The sequence below is a fragment of the Tilletiopsis washingtonensis genome (assembly GCF_003144115.1).
Source record: "Tilletiopsis washingtonensis strain MCA 4186 unplaced genomic scaffold FA09scaffold_18, whole genome shotgun sequence".
NCBI classification, from domain to species: domain Eukaryota; kingdom Fungi; phylum Basidiomycota; class Exobasidiomycetes; order Entylomatales; genus Tilletiopsis; species Tilletiopsis washingtonensis.
In genome coordinates, this window is record NW_020312015.1 from 96,003 (window position 1) to 113,537 (window position 17,535).

At 67.5% G+C, this 17,535-nt stretch overlaps 6 protein-coding genes across 6 annotated transcripts; 3 read left to right on the forward strand and 3 right to left on the reverse strand.

The window, feature by feature from the left end:
• Positions 1–11: 11 nt before the first annotated feature.
• FA09DRAFT_331427 (P-loop containing nucleoside triphosphate hydrolase protein) lies at positions 12–4,993 on the forward strand. Its single transcript, XM_025743020.1, has 7 exons — positions 12–860; positions 914–1,008; positions 1,066–1,470; positions 1,523–1,640; positions 1,695–3,865; positions 3,920–4,116; positions 4,169–4,993. The coding sequence occupies exons 1-7, from the start codon at positions 75–77 to the stop codon at positions 4,576–4,578; spliced, it is 4,182 nt and encodes a 1,393-aa protein (XP_025596452.1). The 5' UTR covers positions 12–74; the 3' UTR covers positions 4,579–4,993.
• On the reverse strand, positions 4,833–5,738 carry FA09DRAFT_93917 (ribosomal protein L36e). Its single transcript, XM_025745910.1, has 3 exons — positions 5,671–5,738; positions 5,355–5,584; positions 4,833–5,010 (listed from the first exon to the last, which is right to left on the reverse strand). Exons 2-3 carry the CDS (start codon positions 5,580–5,582, stop codon positions 4,894–4,896), a joined length of 345 nt encoding a protein of 114 aa, XP_025596453.1. The 5' UTR covers positions 5,583–5,584; positions 5,671–5,738; the 3' UTR covers positions 4,833–4,893.
• Positions 5,739–6,025: 287 nt separating this feature from the next.
• FA09DRAFT_340372 (Calcipressin-domain-containing protein) lies at positions 6,026–8,183 on the forward strand (the record flags this gene model as incomplete). Its single annotated transcript, XM_025744315.1, has 5 exons — positions 6,026–6,258; positions 6,311–6,573; positions 6,631–6,842; positions 7,039–7,487; positions 7,538–8,183. 5 exons carry the CDS (start codon positions 6,026–6,028, stop codon positions 8,181–8,183), a joined length of 1,803 nt encoding a protein of 600 aa, XP_025596454.1.
• Positions 8,184–8,354: 171 nt separating this feature from the next.
• FA09DRAFT_362132 (hypothetical protein) lies at positions 8,355–12,361 on the reverse strand (the record flags this gene model as incomplete). Its single annotated transcript, XM_025745439.1, has 7 exons — positions 12,263–12,361; positions 11,908–12,201; positions 11,602–11,850; positions 9,830–11,536; positions 9,599–9,771; positions 9,151–9,533; positions 8,355–9,091 (listed from the first exon to the last, which is right to left on the reverse strand). The coding sequence occupies exons 2-7, from the start codon at positions 11,935–11,937 to the stop codon at positions 8,355–8,357; spliced, it is 3,279 nt and encodes a 1,092-aa protein (XP_025596455.1). The 5' UTR covers positions 11,938–12,201; positions 12,263–12,361.
• A 485-nt stretch (positions 12,362–12,846) lies between these two features.
• Positions 12,847–15,000, reverse strand: FA09DRAFT_331428 (hypothetical protein). Its single transcript, XM_025743021.1, has 6 exons — positions 14,567–15,000; positions 14,258–14,449; positions 14,035–14,147; positions 13,856–13,966; positions 13,721–13,784; positions 12,847–13,658 (listed from the first exon to the last, which is right to left on the reverse strand). Exons 1-6 carry the CDS (start codon positions 14,766–14,768, stop codon positions 13,099–13,101), a joined length of 1,242 nt encoding a protein of 413 aa, XP_025596456.1. The 5' UTR covers positions 14,769–15,000; the 3' UTR covers positions 12,847–13,098.
• A 252-nt stretch (positions 15,001–15,252) lies between these two features.
• Positions 15,253–17,518, forward strand: FA09DRAFT_362134 (hypothetical protein). Its single transcript, XM_025745440.1, has 4 exons — positions 15,253–15,858; positions 15,920–16,192; positions 16,255–16,394; positions 16,458–17,518. The coding sequence occupies exons 1-4, from the start codon at positions 15,393–15,395 to the stop codon at positions 17,310–17,312; spliced, it is 1,734 nt and encodes a 577-aa protein (XP_025596457.1). The 5' UTR covers positions 15,253–15,392; the 3' UTR covers positions 17,313–17,518.
• Positions 17,519–17,535: the final 17 nt, after the last annotated feature.

The following is a 17,535-nucleotide window of genomic DNA, read 5'->3' on the forward strand; positions in this document are numbered from 1 at the left end:
CTCGCCTCCCACGCCCTCCTCATCCCTGCTCTCGCACTCTTCTTCGTCCATAGCGCTGCACGTCTGCCGGTGCCATGCCGCGCCTCACGCGCCTCACGCATGTCACCGCCTCGGCCCGCTCCGCCCGCCTGCGCTCCCGCAGCGGCGCAACGGACGATGCTCAGGCACCCGCACCCTCTACGAGCCAGCTGCCAGCCGCAGAGCCTGCATCCGAGAGCGCCTCGAGCAGCGCTGTGAGCAACACGCTGGAGAGCGCACTCGATCTCTGCTCGCCCGAGCCCGAGCCGCCGGCCGTCGACCACGGCGACGATCCGGGCGCCGCGCGCCGCAACCGCCTCGCCCAGAGCGCCGCGAGCGCCGTGCGGGCCAGCGGCGCAGCCTACGAGCGGCGCAGGCGCCAGCAGGCCAGTGCTGCGGGGCCCTCGGCAAGCAGTAGTGTGCCGCGAATCAAGCCGGATCCGGAAGTGAGCGAGGCCGCGGCCGAAACAGAGCCGATGGCGGGAAGTCCAGACGAGGCTGCCGCGCCTCCTCTGTTTCGCGGCGAGACGCAGGAGCCAGGCGTGGCAGGAGAGCGCCCATCAACTCCTCCCAGAGTCAAGGCAGAGCCTCTGCTCGAAGATCCGATATCGCAAGATGCCGCCCAGACAAGTATGCCACCTCCGCGGACGCCTCCAGCCCGGCGACGCAGGGGCGGCACTCGCGCGCTCAGCTCGAGAGCGCCGACGGACGATGCCTCTCTGCCTCCGGAGCCGCGAGGGGCGAGTGAGACGGCGCCGCCTGAGGAGGAACCAGAGAAGGAGATCCGCGTGCGTGACTTCGAGTGGCCACCTCACTACATCGAGCTTGAAAAGACGTTCAAGGTGAGTGTTCGTAGCGCGCTCCTCGAAAGCGCCCCTCATCCCTTCGCGCTCAGGCGCTCAATACTGTGTATGCCTTTTGTTCCTCGCGCAAGCACCTGGCTACCACGTACGACACCCTACGAGCATCAGTAGAAGGCCTGTTGAAGCGGTGAGTCGTGCTTTCATACGCTGACTCGATGAGTTCAGCGCTGACGCCGCGTCTCAGCCCACTCGAGATCTTTGACCTCGCACAGCTCAAATCGCTCTGCCCAGACCTGATTTCGCTCGGCTACGTCGATATGGAGGCGCTCTCTCTGCATCTCGAGGGCCCAGTGCCGACCGGGCGGGAGTTTGGACGCTCTCGGGCTGCGGACCGGCAGGCTGTCGACGAGATCTACGCCGCGACGGCGCGCGACATCGCCGCTGACCAGGCAGCAGCGCTCGAGGAGACCCTCGACGAAGAGCAGGCACTGGCGGAGGGCGCCACGTCGGCAAAGAATGGGAAGCGCAAGGAGCGCGAAGACTTCGTGTTGCTCTTCGAGTTCAATGACGGCACGCTGCTTGGCGGGCCGAAAGCTACGCAGCGGGGCCGCTTTGGCATGCGTCGCGGTCCCGCCCAGGGCCCACCGCGGTGAGTCCAGCTGCTTGCTTGCTCTACGCGCCAACTCACGCGTCACGAGCAGACAGATGGCGAAGGAAGACCCGGCCAAGACGGCTCGCGGCATGCGCAAGCTCATCGAGAAGCGGCACTTCAAGTTCGAGCAGGCCGTGCTGGAGCTGCTCTGCGCATGCTTGGCAAAGGTGAGCCCGTCGAGATCCAGCGTGTCGGCCGATGTGCTGACACTACAATCGCAGAATGAGGACCCAGTGCAGCTGCTCATCAGCGCAGCGCACGGCCACGTCCCAGTCGACCCCACCCACAGCGCCGGCGATCAGACCCTCGGCGACACGCCGCGCAAGCGAAGGCTCCGCCTAGAGCATCTCATGGCGCATCCCGAGGAGCGCTCCAGTATCACAGACGTCATCGAGGAGCTCAAGGGCACCAAGTGGTGGCGCGATCAGATCGTGCCCGGCGGCCAGCGCACCATCCCCGCGCGCGAGGCGGTGCATGAGGGGCTCACATTTGCGCTTAGCCAGAGCATCGTCAATGCTCTCTGGGCAACGCGCCAGATCGAAGAATTCTATTTGCATCAGGCGGACGCGCTCAATGCACTCGAGGAAGGGCACAACGTCATCGTTTCAACGAGCACGTCGTCCGGCAAGAGTCTGATCTACCAGATTCCTGTGCTCCGCGCGCTGGAGGAAGACCCGAGCTCGACGGCCATGTACATCTTCCCCACCAAGGCACTCGCGCAGGACCAGCGGCGCACGCTGCAGGACCTGCTGTTCCAGTGCGAGGGGCTCGAGGAGACGATCGTTGCCACGTACGACGGCGACACGGACAAGTCCCTGCGTGCCGACGTGCGCGAGCGCGCCAGCGTCATCTTCACGAACCCAGACATGCTGCACCAGAGCATCCTACCGGCCGAGTCGCTGTGGCGACGCTTCCTGCGCAGCCTCAGGTTCGTTGTGGTGGACGAGCTGCACTGCTACAACGGCCTCTTTGGCGCACACGTCAGCTTCATCATGCGCCGGCTGCGCCGCATCTGTGCCGCACTCGGCAACCGGCGCGTGCGCTTCGTCAGCTGCAGTGCCACCGTGGCCAATCCGCGAGAGCATATGCAGACGCTCTTCGGCATCGACGACGTCGAGGTCATCACGCAGGACGGCTCGCCTGCCGGCGCAAAGGAGTGGCTCATCTGGAACCCTCCGCTCATCGACCCCGACGATCCAGCGCAGGGCCGCATCAGCACCTACGCCGAAGTCTCGCAGCTCTTCCGCCACCTGGTGCAGCGCGGCGTACGCACGATCGTCTTCTGCAAGGTGCGCCGTACATGCGAGATTGTCATGAACCAGATCCGCAGCGACCTGCTGCTCGACGACCGCTCCGACGTGGCGCAGCGCGTCATGTCCTACCGCAGCGGCTACTCGCCGCAGGACCGCCGCAAGATCGAGACGGACATGTTCAAGGGCTCGCTGCTCGGCATCGTCGCCACGAGTGCACTTGAGCTGGGCATCGACATTGGCTCGCTCGACGCCGTCATCATGGTCGGCTTCCCGTACTCGGTGTCAAGCCTACGACAGCAGGCCGGCCGCGCCGGACGACGGCAGAAGGACAGCCTGGCTGTGCTCGTGGGCGACCCGTTCCCGCTCGATCAGCACTACATGCGCAACCCGGAGGAGGTCTTCTCGCAGCCCGATGCGGCGCTCAGCGTGGATCTCATGAATGACTTCGTGCGCGAGGGCCATCTGCAGTGCGCTGCTGCCGAGATCCCGGTGCATCCCGAGGAAGATGCGCCGTACTTCGGCGCCGACCTTGGCGTGCTGTGCAAGACGCGCCTCGAGTCGGACGGCGCGGGCTTCTATACTGCGCGCAGCGAGCTCCTGCCGTTCCCGGCCAAGGAGGTGGCCATACGCGGCGCACGACAGGAGACATACATCTACGTCGACGACTCGCCCGGCCGGCGCAACGGACCGCGCGTCATGGAAGAGGTCGAGACGGACCGTGCCATCTTCGAGGCGTTCGAGGGCGCCGTGTTCATGCACCAGGGCCGCAGCTTCCTGTGCAAGGAGATCAGCCACGACACACGCATCGCCCGCATGGTGCAGTCCGACGTCAACTACCACACCCGGCCGCGCGACCACACCGACACGGACGCCGTCGAGACACACCGCATCCGTGCGCTGCGTGGCTCGAGCTCGCGAGCCTACTATGGCCATGTCCGCATTGAGACGCGCGTCTGGGGCTACTTCAAGGTGGACCGCCGCGCCAACATCCTCGACTCGGTCTCGGTCGACTGTCCGCCGTTTGTGCGCGACACCAAGGGCCTGTGGCTCGATGTGCCGCTGTGGATCATCGACGCCATGACGGCCAAGACAATCAACGCCGCAGCGGCCATCCACGCGGCAGAGCACGCGCTGCTCAGGTGAGTGGGAGGCTGCCGTACTGTGCTCCAGCCGAGCTGACTGCGCCTGTACAGCCTCACGCCCATGTTCGTCGTCAGCCTCGCCGGCGACGTGCGCACCGAGTGCAAGGTCGCCGAGCGCGAGTATGCGCGCAAAGCTACCACCCGCAAGCGACCTGCGCGTCTCATCTTCTACGACACGCCGGGCCAGAACGGCGGCGTGTGCGCCAAGGCGTTCGAGCATCTCGACGGGCTCATCCGCATCGCTGTTGGTGAGTTCAGTCGCGCGGCTCACGGTCACACCGTGCTGACGAACGCGCACAGCCGTCATCGAGGGCTGCCAGTGCGTCGAGGGCTGCCCGTCATGCGTCACGTCGCAGACCTGCGCACATGCCAACGTCGTCACGTCCAAAGTCGGCGCGCTGGGCGTGCTGCGAGGCCTCATCGGGCTGCAGCCTTTCGACGTGGACCTGCCACAGCAGAACGAGCCTGGCCACGCCGAGGGCAATCTCGCCTCGGCACACGCCGTCGGCCACACCATCTGCGAGGCCGTGCCCGTGCGCGCGGCGTCCGACGTGCAAGTCGAGCTCGTCGACGAGCATCTGCCACCTAGCATGCTCAACTCGCTGCAGCGCCTCAAGCAGGAGGCGCAGGACTCGCACCGCAGTGACCCGTCAGAACGACCCACGCCCGGCCGCTCGCGCATCTACGAGGAGAGCGTGCCCCTCCCATGATCCGGCCTTGGTACCCCGTCTCTGCACTCCATCTACCCCATCTACCATCCCTCGCAACCACGCTCATACCCCTCTGCCCTGCCTGCGAGTCTTAGCAACGAGCGCAAGCGCCCGCAATCTTTTGGACCAAGATGTGGTTGTACATGTTGCGCGGCGGAGGTCGCGGCCGCCGCGGCATGGTGGCGGATGGTGAGAGGCGTAGAGCGTGCCGCGTGTCGGCACGTCGGTGCAAATGATGGCCGGGATCGAGCGTAGCAGAGGCGAAGAGAGGAGCGAGAAAGACGAGGCGAGCGCGAGTAAGGACGCAGACCACGCTTAGGCGTGGCCGGCACGGCGCTGCTCGGCAATGACGTTCGTCAGGAACTCCATCTTGCCCTTGGCACGGCGGAGTGTGCCGAGGCGCCGCTTGATGAACTTGCGGGCACGCTTGTCCTGAGAGGCGGAGCCTGCTGTCAGCACGCTGTTGCTGGCCGCTGATCTGCTGTCTTGTCGGCCCCACCGACTGCAGTACTACTGCACAAGACCGCCGACAGGTCCGACAACACGCTGCAGTGCTCTATCGCCGCTGCGCAAATGCTGCAGCCCTCTGCTCAACATTGTCTGTCCTGTCCTGCTCGGCCCGCCACGCTGCCACACCCCGCCAGCGCTGGCCCTACACCACCTGTCCCGCCTCCTTCCGCAACCTCCAGTGCTCTGTCCATCCTTCTCCCCTCCCGGTTCTCTGCCCCTTTCGTCTCTCCGCTCTTGCGCCCATCCGCCCGCCCAGCTGCACTCACCTTGGAGTTACGGATCAGCTCCATGGCGCGGCGCTCGTACGGCGCAAAGCCAACCACCTCGCGCACGACGCTGTTGACGACGGTGTTGCGCTGGCTCTGCGCACCCTTGCGGCGCGAGGCCTTGGGCGCGGGGGCGCGGCGCGTGTTGACGTGGCCACGGGCAATGCCCCAGACGAGGCCGGAGCGCGGCGCCTCGGGCTGGTGGGCGGGGTTCGACGAGTTCGGCATGTCTGGGAGCGGCACAAGAATGAGCAACGGCGGCATGCGGAGCGGGTGCGGCTGCTTGACGGCGGACGCAGCACGGCGGGCTATTCACTAGACAAGGATCTTGAGGGGGTCGATGTGGACGAGAGGGCCGCACGCCCGGCGGTGCTGCTGATGCCGCGCCGCCGCCGCCGCAGCGCCGTGCCTGGCGCGCGAAGGCGAAAAGCGGCCCGGCGCGGCTGCGGCCACGTGGCGCGCTGCCAGGCGGAGGCGCGCGACGGCTCTCCTCGGCCGAAGCCCAGCCGCGTGCGACTCCGCCACCCCGCGCTCTCTTCCCAACTTGTGATTCTGAATTCTGGCCTGCCAAGGCTGTGGAGGCCCCTGCGCTGGCTGGGAGCAACAGAAGAGCGACAGCCTCAGCAGCCACAGCCTCGCCAGACGCTCTCATACCCCCACGCCTGCCTCTCATGCCATTCACGCCCATCACCGCCGCGCCGACGTTCCGCACGCTCGAGGAGGCCGCCGAGGGCGAGCAGTCGACGCCGGCGTCGTTTGCCGCACTGCCGCCCGTGCTGCGCCTCCGTCTCGACGGCGTGCTGTGCCGCATCTCGCCGCCGCTCGCCGGCAGCAGTGGCAGCGCCAGCAATGGCAGCGGCAGCGCCGAGAGCCAGGCGAAGGGCTCGCTGTGGGTCACTGATGCGTGAGTGTGTGCAGCGCCTGTGCCGAGCGCTGCTGTGCTCACCTCCACCCAGCGCCCTCTCCTTCATTCCCGACACGGGCGACGGCTGGGCGCTCGACTACCCCACGCTCTCGCTGCACGCCGTCTCGCGCTCCTTCCCGGAAGGCATGACGCCTGAGGCGTCGGGCTCCGCCGCAGATGCAGAGATGGCGCACCCGGCCGGCCCCGGTTGCGTGTACTGTCAGACCGACGATGCTGCGGGCGACGAGGAGGCGGACGAGGACGACGAGGACGCCATGCGCGAGCTCTGGCTGCTGCCGAACAGCCAGTCGGAGCGTGAGTGCGCGCGCCATGATCGCTGCTGATGCGTACTGATAGCCCTCGCCGCTGCAGTGGAGCCGCTGTTCGCTGCGCTCTCCAAGGCTGCCTCGCTGCACCCCTCTTTCGGAGGCGCCGATGCTGCCTCGGGGCATCCTTTCGCCGGGCTCGGCGCGTTCGGCACGGGCGCACCAGAGGGCGCAGAGGAGGGCGAAGGCGCATTCGACGATGCCGAGGATGACGACGAGGCAGCAGCGGCAGATGGCGAGCTGAGCGCCGGCGGCAGGGTGAGGCAAGAGTTCCAGGGTCCGGATAGCAGGTACCGGCCGTACTAGTCGGGAAGAGGCGGGACGCAGCAGCATCTGGGACTCTGGGCAGCGGAGGAATGTGATTCAGTGAAGCGTCTTGTTCTCTTGCTGCCAGCTGCTGGTGAGCTCGCTTGTCACCAGAGCACTGCTGAGACCCATTAACCTCCGTGCACAGCGCACTCTGAACCACCTGGAGGCTCTGCTCGCTGCGTCATCCGCCCACGATGTGCAAGACGACGACGACGCGAGCGCGCAGGCTGGTCCATCGCGGCATCCTCCTGCTTCGCCGACTGCTTCATTCCACTCGTCGGACCCGCGACGCCTGCAGTCCGGCGGTCTCGACGTCGGCGAGGCGGAGGCAAGCGGCGCAACGAACACATTGCACTTGACTGCTCTGCCGCCGCTCTTCTTCGAGGAGATGGAGCTCGTCTCTGGCCTGCTCGACTTGCTCCACGCCCACGGCCCGCTCGCGAGCTGGCATCCGCTGCCGGCCTTCGGCCGTGCCATCGTCGTTTTTGAGCAGGCTAGCGATGCGGCAAAGGCAAAGGTGCAAATTGACGGTCTGCGCCTTGTCTTCGAGGATGACGAGGCTGGACCGATCAAGCGCCAGCAAGGCGATCGCTCGTGAGTACGGTGCGAGACTCGATGTCTCGCCTCAGCTGACTCTCTTGCAGGCCCGCCATCCGTGCCTACTTCGGCCCGCAGTCGCCACTGCACTACGAGGAGGCATCGCGTCTGCTCGGCGTGCCCGTGACAGACCGCAACTTCCTCATCTCACCGCCGGGCTCGCCGCCCGTTGGCTGGGAGCCGATCCGCGAGGACCCGCCAAACACGGCGACGCTGGCCGACGACCTCATCCGCGCTCTCGGCGCACTGCGCGACTCGGGCGCCAATGTCGCAACGCAGCCTGCTGCATCGGCGCCAGGCGCAAGCCGTGGCTCGTCTGGCCTGCAGGCGCCCAGCCTCGTCATTCCGCCGACTCGCACCGTAGCGCCGCCGCGCCATCCGCTCGCACCTCAGCGTGCGCCGCTGGCCGACGACGGCACCATCGCAGTGCCAGGCGTCACAGTACAGGCATATGATCCGGAGCCGGAGGAGCTCGACCCCAGCGCCAGGCCAGCACACTCGATCAGCAGTGTCAAGGCGACGATCGAGAGCATGCGCGGTGCCTCGCCGTCCTTCCCAGCTGCCGAAGACAACGCACAGACCGTACCCACTGCCCATCTGCCGGCGCTGGCGCTAGCCCCGGCGCTGGGCGCGGGGCTGGACGGCAACACGGGCAAGCGCATCACGCCGACAGGCCGCCCGCCGCTGGCGTGAGGAAATAGAGCCCGTCGATAAGTTTTGGGTGTAGCGCACAGCACGGGTCGAGAAGTACGGGACGAGACGTGAGAAACGCTGTCACGGCGTGGTCGTGCAGATGTCGGGTAAAGAGCGCGCCACGCAGCGCTCGCGGTGCGGCAGCGGAGACGTCCGCATTCGGCTCGTCTCTCAGAGCTGCTCGTCCGCGTCAGGCACCTCGAACTCCGGCACCTCGAGAAGGATGTTGCCGGCGAGCAGGTGCTCCAGCGGCTTGAAGTCCTCGAGTATTGGCTTGGCGAGACGCACGCGGCCCAGCAGCTGTTCGAACACCGCTGCCTCAGGCTTCTCTGCGTAGTGACCCCACTGATCGCGGTCGCTGTCGAGACCGTCGGGCACGGGGCGCACACGCGCAAGAGCGCGCAGCGCACGCGCCGCGCCATTCAAGTGCGCGACGGCATGTCCGACGTCGGGCGAGCCAGCGGCACCGCCGAGGAGGGCGACGACATCGTCGAAGCGCTCGGCCAGCTCCAGATAGTCGAAGCCGTGCGCCGTGTAATGCTGCTCCTGCCACGAAACACCAGCTCGGTTGGTGTCTCTGTCGTCGAAGACGACGGCGAAGAGCACGAGACTCCATGCCTCGCTGACGAGTGCCTGCGCGTAGCTGCGCACCATGACGGCGACCTCCGGGCTTCGCTCAACGATACGAAGCAGACAGCCCGCAAGCGAGGCATCGATGGGCACGTTGTGGGTGATCGGCGAGAGCCGCTCCCAGATGGCCTTGAGCGCGAAGACGTGACGATGCGTCTTGATGTCGTCGAACTTCTTCTCTGGATCGCCCTCATGGCTCGCTTCCTCCGCCTCCACCAGCTCATCGTAGAGGGCACACAGCACGGGCCGGAGGACAAGCCAGCGCAGAATGCTAGTGTCTGGAAGCACATGCGACTGTCAGCCACTGCGCCGAGACCGGAGCAGCCTCAGCACTTACGAGCGATCGCCGCCAGCTCTGTCGTCGGAACGAAACCGTCCACGTGAGGGTACGGCGCGACCCGCTCGGTGTCGTAACTCGTCGAGCGGTAGTAGTCGCTCTGCAGCCATGGCACAAGAGGCTCGTTCTCGTTGATGTGGGACACGAGGACGTCGAACCCTCTGAAGCCAATGTCCGAGTTGAAGCCGTTACTGCCAAGCTGAGCGAGCCACATTCGGTTGCCCGATCTGCGAGAGGCTTGAAGGCTTTTGGCGATCAACATCGACGTGTCTGCTACCTCGATGAACTTGGCTGTAATGTCGATCTCGTCCTGATAGTCCTCCTCATCCTCTGCGGGCGTAATGCTCGAGACAGCTTCGGTCTGCAGCGCGAAGGGGTTCATGCTGTCGCGAGGGCGCACGAGTCAGCAGAGAGCACACGTTTCGCCCAGCCAGTGCATAAAGCTTACCGTTCGAAGCGCAGCGCCTCGCACCAGAGCACCTTCTTTTCCCCCTCCGTCCAGCCTGCAGCATGGTCGGTCTCGTAGCCGTCGCCGTATCCAAGCATGGCGCCAGCTCGCACGGCGGCACTCGCATGCGTCAGCACAGCGCGCATGTCGCCCATGAGCGAGTAGAAGTGAGCCTGAGGAGCAGTGTCAGCACATGCAAGAAGAGCATTGCACGTCAGATCTGTTGCTCACCTTGAGAAGGCTGGCCAGCACATCGTTGACCGTCGTCTTGGGCGGCCGCTTCCAGGCCTCGAGCGATGCGCTCGCGCGCAGCCAGACCCACACAGGGTCAAGCCAGTGCTTTGCCTCCTCAGCATCGATCTCCTGGCTGTCCTCGTCGTTGGCCGACTCGAACGTCGCCGTGTGCACGCGGCCAATAGCCAGCTTGCGCTGCGCCGGCAGCGCCGACGAGAGCTGTGAGGCGTGCAGCGCCAGCAAGAGGCAGGCCACGAGCTCGAGCGGCGGGCCCGCCGTCATGGCTGGCGCTGCATCGGGGCGGCCGTGTGCGCGGCCGAGCGCCTCGCTGATGCGCCGCCGGGTCAGGCGCGAAAGCGGCAGCAGCGGATAGAACACCGTCTCCCACAGCTCGACGAGCGACATGGCGAGGTGGTAGGGCAGCAAATCTTCGGGCCGCGTGATGCCTTCGCCGACCGAATGAGCAGGCCACGGCAGAGCGGCCGGCAGCACTGCCGGCACGGATGCAGACGCTGCAGGCGAACGGGCTCGCACTGAAGCCGGCGAAGCAGAGCTGGCGATCGGCAGCGGTGCAGCGACGCGTGCGCCACCTGCACGCACAGCCAGCTCGTTTGCGATCTGGTGGCTAAGCTGCAGCAGCGTGGAGACCGAGAGGCCCTCGACAGAGAGCACATCACCGGCATTCGCAGGCGCGCTGCGTGCCGCCACCACGGCGCCGCCATTGCGCGCGCCACTCGAGGCTCGCACATCGCTCACACGGCGGCGCTGTGCTGCCAAAGTGGCCTGCTCCGTAGCCGGTCTGGCGGAGGCGGAGGCAGCCACCGTGGGCGGCGACATGTTTGACGGCTCGCCGCCGCCGCGCGTACTCGAGCCATTGCTGAGGTTGATTCTCGTGCGGCGGAAGCGTCCGCCGGCCACGTCCGATGCCTCGTCGACGACGGGCGCTGCGAGCGGCGCTTGCACAGGGACGAAGGGATTGTCGACGCTCGACGATGTCGCCGAGACAGAGCCCTCCGTCTGTCTGCCGCGCGGCGCGATGCGGATGCGAGAGATGCGGTTCATCGTCGGCTCGGCGGCGTCCTCGAGCTGCTGCGCATACGCCGGCTCGGCGCGCGGCTGGGCCTCGCGAGCCTCCGGCGCTGAGGCGCGAGGCTTGCGGACTTTCTCAGGCTGCGCCACCATGAGCTGCGGTGAGAGTGCCGGTCCGCGACGCAGACGGCCGCTGATGGAGCTGATGCGAGGACGCTGCGGCGCCGGTGCAGAGTCGGCGTCAGAGTCGGCTTCGGAGCCGGACTCGTCCGCGTCGGGCGTCGTCGAGGTGGCTGAGCGGCCCTGCTGCGTGCGGCGCCCGCCGCGCCCACGGCCACGCCCGCCGCGTCCTCCGCGTCCGCCGCGACCGCGTCCGCGTCCACGCGCCACCGAGACGGGCGCAGCCGCCGCAGCCGCCGTAGCGCTCTCTTGAGCCGCCGCCGACGTCGACGCAGCCTCGCGCGAAGGACGGCTGCGCTTCCTCGTCGTGAGCTCGGGCTCCGGCGCCGCTGCAGCAGGCGAAGGGACCTTGCGCGTCTTCTTGTGCACGATCTTGCCGCTGCCGGCGACGATGCTCTCGCCGCCGCCGACGCTGTCGGTGACGCAGTCGTCGGGCGCGCCGCGCCTCACACAGCCATCGCACGGGATGTGTGGGTCGTCGCGCGAGCGCAGGCACTGAATGAGATGAGTGGTGTGAGCCAAGACGAAGCAGAAGCGTAATGAGGAGTTCGGCGGCTCACGCGAGTCTTGCGCGAGTGGCACCAGTTGCAGCTGCGGCGCATGGCCCCAAAGGGAAAGGCACCGCCGCGAGAGTACGTCGGCGTGCCATCGGCGCCATAGCCGGTGTTGGCCGGACTTGGGGTGCGCTGAGGTGCGGCGGCTGCGGCCCGGGAGCTGGAGGCGACGGCGGGCGCGTCCGACGGCGAGACCTTGACCCGGCTGGCGCCGCGTCCGGAGTAGCTGGAGTCGGCATCGGCGTTGCCCTGCGCCTGCGGGTGGAGAGTGGTCAGCTGATGCTATGTCATTGAGAGCAGACGACGACGCACGGGAGCGCGGGCAAGGCTGACGGTGCGCATCGCGGCAAGTGAGAGAAGGCGGCGGTGTCTGGCGCGGTCCGGGCGCCGGCGAGCTGTGCACGGCCGCTCAGGGGTCTGGAAGCCGCAGCTGGTCGGAGCGGGCGTGCGACGGGCTGCTGGTGGATGCCTGGATGTCCTGGCAGCTCGTCGTCGGGAGGCAGGAATGCGCGCGCCGACTGAAGAGGTTGGGCGTCGCGGCGCGGTGCGCGATGCCGGCGGAGGCGAGAGCGAGGCCTCCGGAAGCGCCAGGCTTGCGGCGAGCTGCTGCGCGGGCATCGGGCGGTCAGCGGGGCCGGCGAGACTGTGCGCGCGCATCCGCACGCACGATGCGCTTGTCTGTCAGGCTGCGCGATCTAGCGCTACAGGCACAAGCGGGCCTGGGACGCAGCGAGGAAAGGGAGACGTCCCAGGTGAGAGGGGGCGGTCGCGGAGTGAGATGAGAAAAGTGCTGCGCCGCGGCTCGTCACGAGCGCCGCCGCGGCGCGCGGCGACGGGCGCCACGCGGGAGCAGCAGCGCAGGCACGCACGCCGTGTGCGCACCAGAGCAGGCGGTGCGGTGCCTTCGCAGCCGAGGGGCCAATAAAGTGCTTGTTGGCCTCTCGCACACGCACGGAGGCCTGCCGCCAAGCGCCAAAACGGGGCTGAGCGACAGTAAGACGAATGAGCTGGACAGCCGGTGCAGTGCTCGGCCGAGCCGGTGAGAGGGTGTGCGCTGACACTGCCTGCTCGCAGTGCACCGCTGGCCAGGTCGACGAGGCCGCGCTCGAGCCCCTTTCCTGCGGCAAGAGCAGGGCCGGTGCCGGCACTCTGCGTCGTCTGCCAGTCATCGGTGGTGCTGCGCTTCCTGCTGGCTTGTGCACCTGTCCAGACCTCGGGACAGTCTGCCTCCGCGTTTGCATCGCACTGTCAGCCTCCAAGCGACGACGGAACTGTGTGCGAGTGCGTGGGTGTGTGGGATACAGAGCGTGTCGCAGGAGATGTGGGTCGAGGCAGAGAAATAGAGAGGACCACGCCGGCGCACACATACGTACGCATGCCACGGCGAAGGGCTGGGTTTGGGGTAAAGTGACGTAGACCGGAAGCGCGGGACGTCGAGCGAGAGATTAGCTGCGGGAACGAGGGGAGATCCGGGAAAGCAGCTCTCAAGGGAGGCCCATCTCGTCAGAGCGCCGCACCCACTCCTGCGCCGCGCCCTGCGATCGGCCGGCCGTGCAGCGTTGCCCTCGCCGTCGGCGACGCGGCGGCACGTTCCAGCGCCGGCGATGCGCCATTGGTGGAGCCGGGTGTCGCTGCGTTCGAGGCGCCTGCTGTCGCTGGCGCGGAGGCCGGATGTGCGTGGCCGTGGTCGAGCTCGGCGAAGCTCTCGGGCCGCATACGCATCCAGCGCATGCGTGGCCCGCTCTTGGCCATCTCGCTGACGCGGAAGCCGTAGATGCGCGGCGTGTACAGCCGCGAGGCCGGCACCTTGGTGCCCAGCTGCGACGGCAGCAGCGTGCCTGGCCGTGTGGCTGGCGAGGCGGTGGAGGAGGAGGCGTCGGCGGAGGCAGAGGCACTCCCGCCTGCCTCGGCACCGTTGGCGAGCGTGGAGGAGACCGAGTCAGATACGCGCGACTGCGGGTTCAGCGAGGCAGAGTTGGAGCCAGCCGGTGCGATCGGCGAGGGCGCGAGATCGCGATAGGACTGGAAGAGCAGGTGCGGGAACGTGGTGCCGAAGAACGCGCCTGTGGGAGCGCAGAAGGCCATGTGAGCGCGCACTCCAACCAGCGTGCCACCTTTCACGTACCGTCCACGCCGTGGAAGCGGCTGCTCGGCGGCGAGTAGTTGTCGATGCAGTTGGCGCAGAAGAGCTGCAACGAGGGCTGGATCAGCGAAGCCGCAGCGAAGCGGTGTCAAGCCAGCTACTGTGCGCCGCACTCACCTTGACAGTGTCCAGGCCCGGCAGGTCACTCCGCCCGCACGGCAGCACCGGGTGCGAGTGGCAGAAGACGCGCGGGCAGTAGCCAAAGTGCCCTGACTCGTACTTCTCCACCTGGAAGAGGCGCAAACAGCAGTGCGGAGGTCAGCTCGGCCCATCCACTCGAACAGCAGCGCACGCACCATCTGTTGCAGGCCCTGCCGCGTGAGGATGTAGCGCTGGTGAATGAGGCCATACAGCAGCTCCGCGCTCGACTCGACGATCGAGACGTCTGGGATCTTTTGCGAGTCCTCTTCTGGACGAGAGCGCAGCGTCAGCACATCCGCGATGCTGTCCAGACGGCGCCCCGCGGTCTGCATGCCGCAGCCATTCATAGCTCCGCGCCGCAGCGACAGGGCGACTCACGCGGCTCGACGTCGAGGATCATCTCCAGCGCCTCCTTGTAGAACGGCACGAGCGCATTCAGGCCCGTCAGGTTGAAGTCATCCTCCACAAATTCTTCAGCCACCTCGGCAAAGTACTCGTGGCCGGGCAGCGAGCAGAACCACGAGATCCACGTCAGCGAGTCGGTGCCGCTGTCTGTTTGCGACTCGGACTCTGTGCGCAGGGGGTCAGAGACGGAATGCGCAGCCCTGCAGCGCGGCCCTGCTCTCAGCAGCTAGCTACCACCAGCTGCAAAGCTCCCAGGCAGGCCCTCCTGCAGCCAGTACGCACCGTACATCTCCTCCTCCTGCTGAGGCACGCCCGTCTCGTCGTCCTCCTCTTCCTCCTCCTCTTCCTCCTCGCCAGCTTGCCGCTCGTCGTGTGCGAGCGGGTCGTCATCGGCGATGGGCTCGCCGCCGGCCCCGACGCCGGCGCCGGCCAGTGCGCCGGATGCAGCAGCCTCCTCTGCCAGACGGCGCGCGGGCTGTGCCATGGCGAGTGCGCGGATCGGGCGGTGCGAGAGAGGCAGGCTCAGAGGGAGCGGGCGTGAGAGCGGCGCGTGCACGTGCCGGCTCGGCGGCGGGGTGGGATGGGCAGCGATGGGGCAGCAGCGGGCTGGGTTCTAGGCGGCCAGGCGCAGCAGGCGAGATGCAGCAGCAGGAGCGCCGGGTGCGGGGGCAGCGGCGGCGAGAGGGCGAGGGCGGAGGTGTGTGAGGAGGGAGAGGAGCAGTCTGGAGACGGCGCTAGAGAAAGGAAAGGGCTTCCAGGCCGGGCCTGAACTGCGCAATACAGCCGGCTTGCGCGAATACAACCACCGCCAAGCCGACTGAAAGCGCGCTGCTCCCACCCGCGCGCGGCCAGCAGCAGGCAGCGGCCCGCGATGGCACGTGCCGCGGCACGCGCGCGCCCTCCGCCGCCGCGGGGCGAGAAACACACCAACGCGCGGCGCGTGTCTCCTGGCCGAGGCCCAGCTGCTGCCAACACCTCCCACCTCCACGCTCTCAACCAGCCCACCAAGCCTGCCTCACTGCACCACTCCTCGCCGCGCGCATCATCCCTCCGTCATCCGCCACTCTCCACGTCTGCTCCTGACCGGTGCTGCAGCGACGCACCCGCCATGCCGCCTCGCGCCCGTGCCGCCGCGCGTCCGGCTGCTGCGTCGCGCTCAGGCAAGGGCGCCAAGGGTGCCGCAGCCTCAGCCTCGTCGTCGCGTCACGCTGCGTCTGGTATCGATGCCGTGCTCATCGCATCAGATGACGACGAGTCGGACGACGAGCTGGCGCTGACCGGGACCACGTCGGTGCGCGTGCCTCGCCGCGCTCTTGCCGCGCTGAGCGTCACGCGCCAGGAGCGCGCCGATGAGCCTGCTGCAGCTCCATCCGCAGCGGCTGCTTCCTCGTCGTCATCCGCATCGGCGCCGAGTGCCAAGAGCACGAAGTCGAAGAGCAGCAAGGCACCCACCAAGACGCGGCGGAAGAAGGACGCAGCCGCAGCGCAGCCGGAGCACACGCATGCACAGCCCACGGCGCCGAGCATGCCGGAGGAGCAGATCGCCAGCTACCTCGAGAACTACGATCTGGAAGGTGAGCACACGGCGATGCACCTTGGCTGCTGAGTGGCATGCTGACAGCGGCGTGCGTGCAGCTGAGCGGCGGCTGGAGATGTCGCGACAAGCACTGGTGCTGAGTGTAGAGACCGCGCGACGCCTGATGGGCAGCTACATCTCGCGCATGGCACGGTCGGCACGCAGCATGCGCCTCGAGGAGTTCATCACCGAGCACGGCGCACAGGTCAGTTCCGTCGTTGCGCGGCTGGCCACGACGGCCATGCGTGACGCGCCACACACCGAATGGAGCAGCGTCGCTGGCATCAAGCGCAGCGGCGACGAGGCGGCGGAGCGCGGCACAGCCAAGAACGGTGAGGACGCAACGTGATCGCAGTGTGAGGCTCTGAGGGCTGACGGCCGTCTGACCACGCAGCGCGACAAGCAGCTTCTGCCTCGGGCTCTGGCTCCAGCTCAAGCGCGAAGCCAGCGGAGGCCAATGCCGCGCCGGCACGGCCGAGCACTAGCATGAGCAACAAGGCACGTCTGGCCGCTGCACGAGCAAAGCAGGCTGCCGTGAGTCGCTGAACTGTGCTGCTTGGGCGGCTTCGCTCTGCTGACACGCTTCGACCCTCTCAGGCACGGCGGCCGCCGCCTTCCTCGCCTGCACCTTCGAGCAGCAGCGCGAGCACGCAAGTCCGGCCGCCGTCGAGCGCCGTGTTCGCGCCGCGGCTGGGCGCTCAGGATCTGGGGCGCAGCAGCAGCGTGCCACGCCTGCCGCCTACGCCCGCTGGGCAGAAGGGCCGCCTGGCACGTGCCGGCGAGACGGTCATGTGGCAGAGCATCAACGGCAGTCCCATCACCGGCGTCATTGGGCCAGACGGCGCCGTGCGGCCGCTGCCGCCGCGCTCGGCCATCGCACCTGCCGCAGCGGAGGACGAGAGCATCGTCGAGCTCGCCAAGGGCATCGATGCTGGCCTGCGCCGTCGGAGAAGCGGCGAAGCGGGCGGAGCGGGCGCACCATCGCCGCTGCGCTGGACAGAAGTGCGCACAGCAGCGTCTACCTCGTCGTCGCCGATGCGCAGCAGCGACACATCAAGTCTTGCGGCCCTCGGCGAGGACGCTGCCGAGGTGAGCGGCGAGCTGCCCGACGAGGAGGCGCTCACACGGCAGATCCTCGCCGAGGAAGCGGCCAAGCAGCGTTCGCGCATGGCATCGAGCAGCAACAGCAGTCTACGATCTGGCGGCGGTGCTCGCCACAATGGTGCGGCAGCATCGCGGCCGCCAAGCTCCTCCGGCAACAGCTCCGCCAGCCGGCCGCCTCTCTCGTCGCAGTCGGCGCAAGCGCAGCCGCGGCATCGCGTCTCGATCCGCTTCGGCTCGGGCGAGACGCGCGACGTGGCCAGCCTGACGAGCGGCGACGTGCTGCGCATCCCGCACGAGGAGCGCCAGGCACTGCTGCGCATGCTGCAGGGCATGAGCACCGAGGACTGAGCGACGCCCGACCCGGATCTGCACCACCTCCCTATACCTCTCCTCGCGCATCGCTGCGCCGACATTCTCGCCGATGCGATCCTGTACCATCATTGACTGAGCCTCTCGCAAGCAGCTTTTCGTCGTCACAGACATGAATGAGGAGCGCATGATGATTGCAGGCGTCCAATGCAGGGTGAATAGCGGGCCGAGACAGTAAGTAAGGGTGAGGTACAAGTGACAG

Bases quoted from the DNA above. Each gene is read 5' to 3' on its own strand.
- FA09DRAFT_331427 (XM_025743020.1), top strand. From the start codon at position 75: ATGCCGCGCCTCACGCGCCTCACGCATGTCACCGCCTCGGCCCGCTCC. The intron at 1,009-1,065 runs GTGAGTCGTGCT...GCCGCGTCTCAG, and splicing joins GTAGAAGGCCTGTTGAAGCG to CCCACTCGAGATCTTTGACC. The intron at 1,641-1,694 runs GTGAGCCCGTCG...CTACAATCGCAG, and splicing joins TCTGCGCATGCTTGGCAAAG to AATGAGGACCCAGTGCAGCT.
- FA09DRAFT_93917 (XM_025745910.1), bottom strand. From the start codon at position 5,582: ATGCCGAACTCGTCGAACCCCGCCCACCAGCCCGAGGCGCCGCGCTCC. The intron at 5,011-5,354 runs GTGAGTGCAGCT...TCCGCCTCTCAG, and splicing joins AGCTGATCCGTAACTCCAAG to GACAAGCGTGCCCGCAAGTT.
- FA09DRAFT_331428 (XM_025743021.1), bottom strand. From the start codon at position 14,768: ATGGCACAGCCCGCGCGCCGTCTGGCAGAGGAGGCTGCTGCATCCGGC. The intron at 13,967-14,034 runs GTGCGTGCGCTG...CGCCTCTTCCAG, and splicing joins GGCAGGGCCTGCAACAGATG to GTGGAGAAGTACGAGTCAGG. The intron at 13,659-13,720 runs GTACGTGAAAGG...GCGCTCCCACAG, and splicing joins CCGCTTCCACGGCGTGGACG to GCGCGTTCTTCGGCACCACG.
- FA09DRAFT_362134 (XM_025745440.1), top strand. From the start codon at position 15,393: ATGCCGCCTCGCGCCCGTGCCGCCGCGCGTCCGGCTGCTGCGTCGCGC. The intron at 15,859-15,919 runs GTGAGCACACGG...GCGTGCGTGCAG, and splicing joins CGAGAACTACGATCTGGAAG to CTGAGCGGCGGCTGGAGATG. The intron at 16,395-16,457 runs GTGAGTCGCTGA...CGACCCTCTCAG, and splicing joins CACGAGCAAAGCAGGCTGCC to GCACGGCGGCCGCCGCCTTC.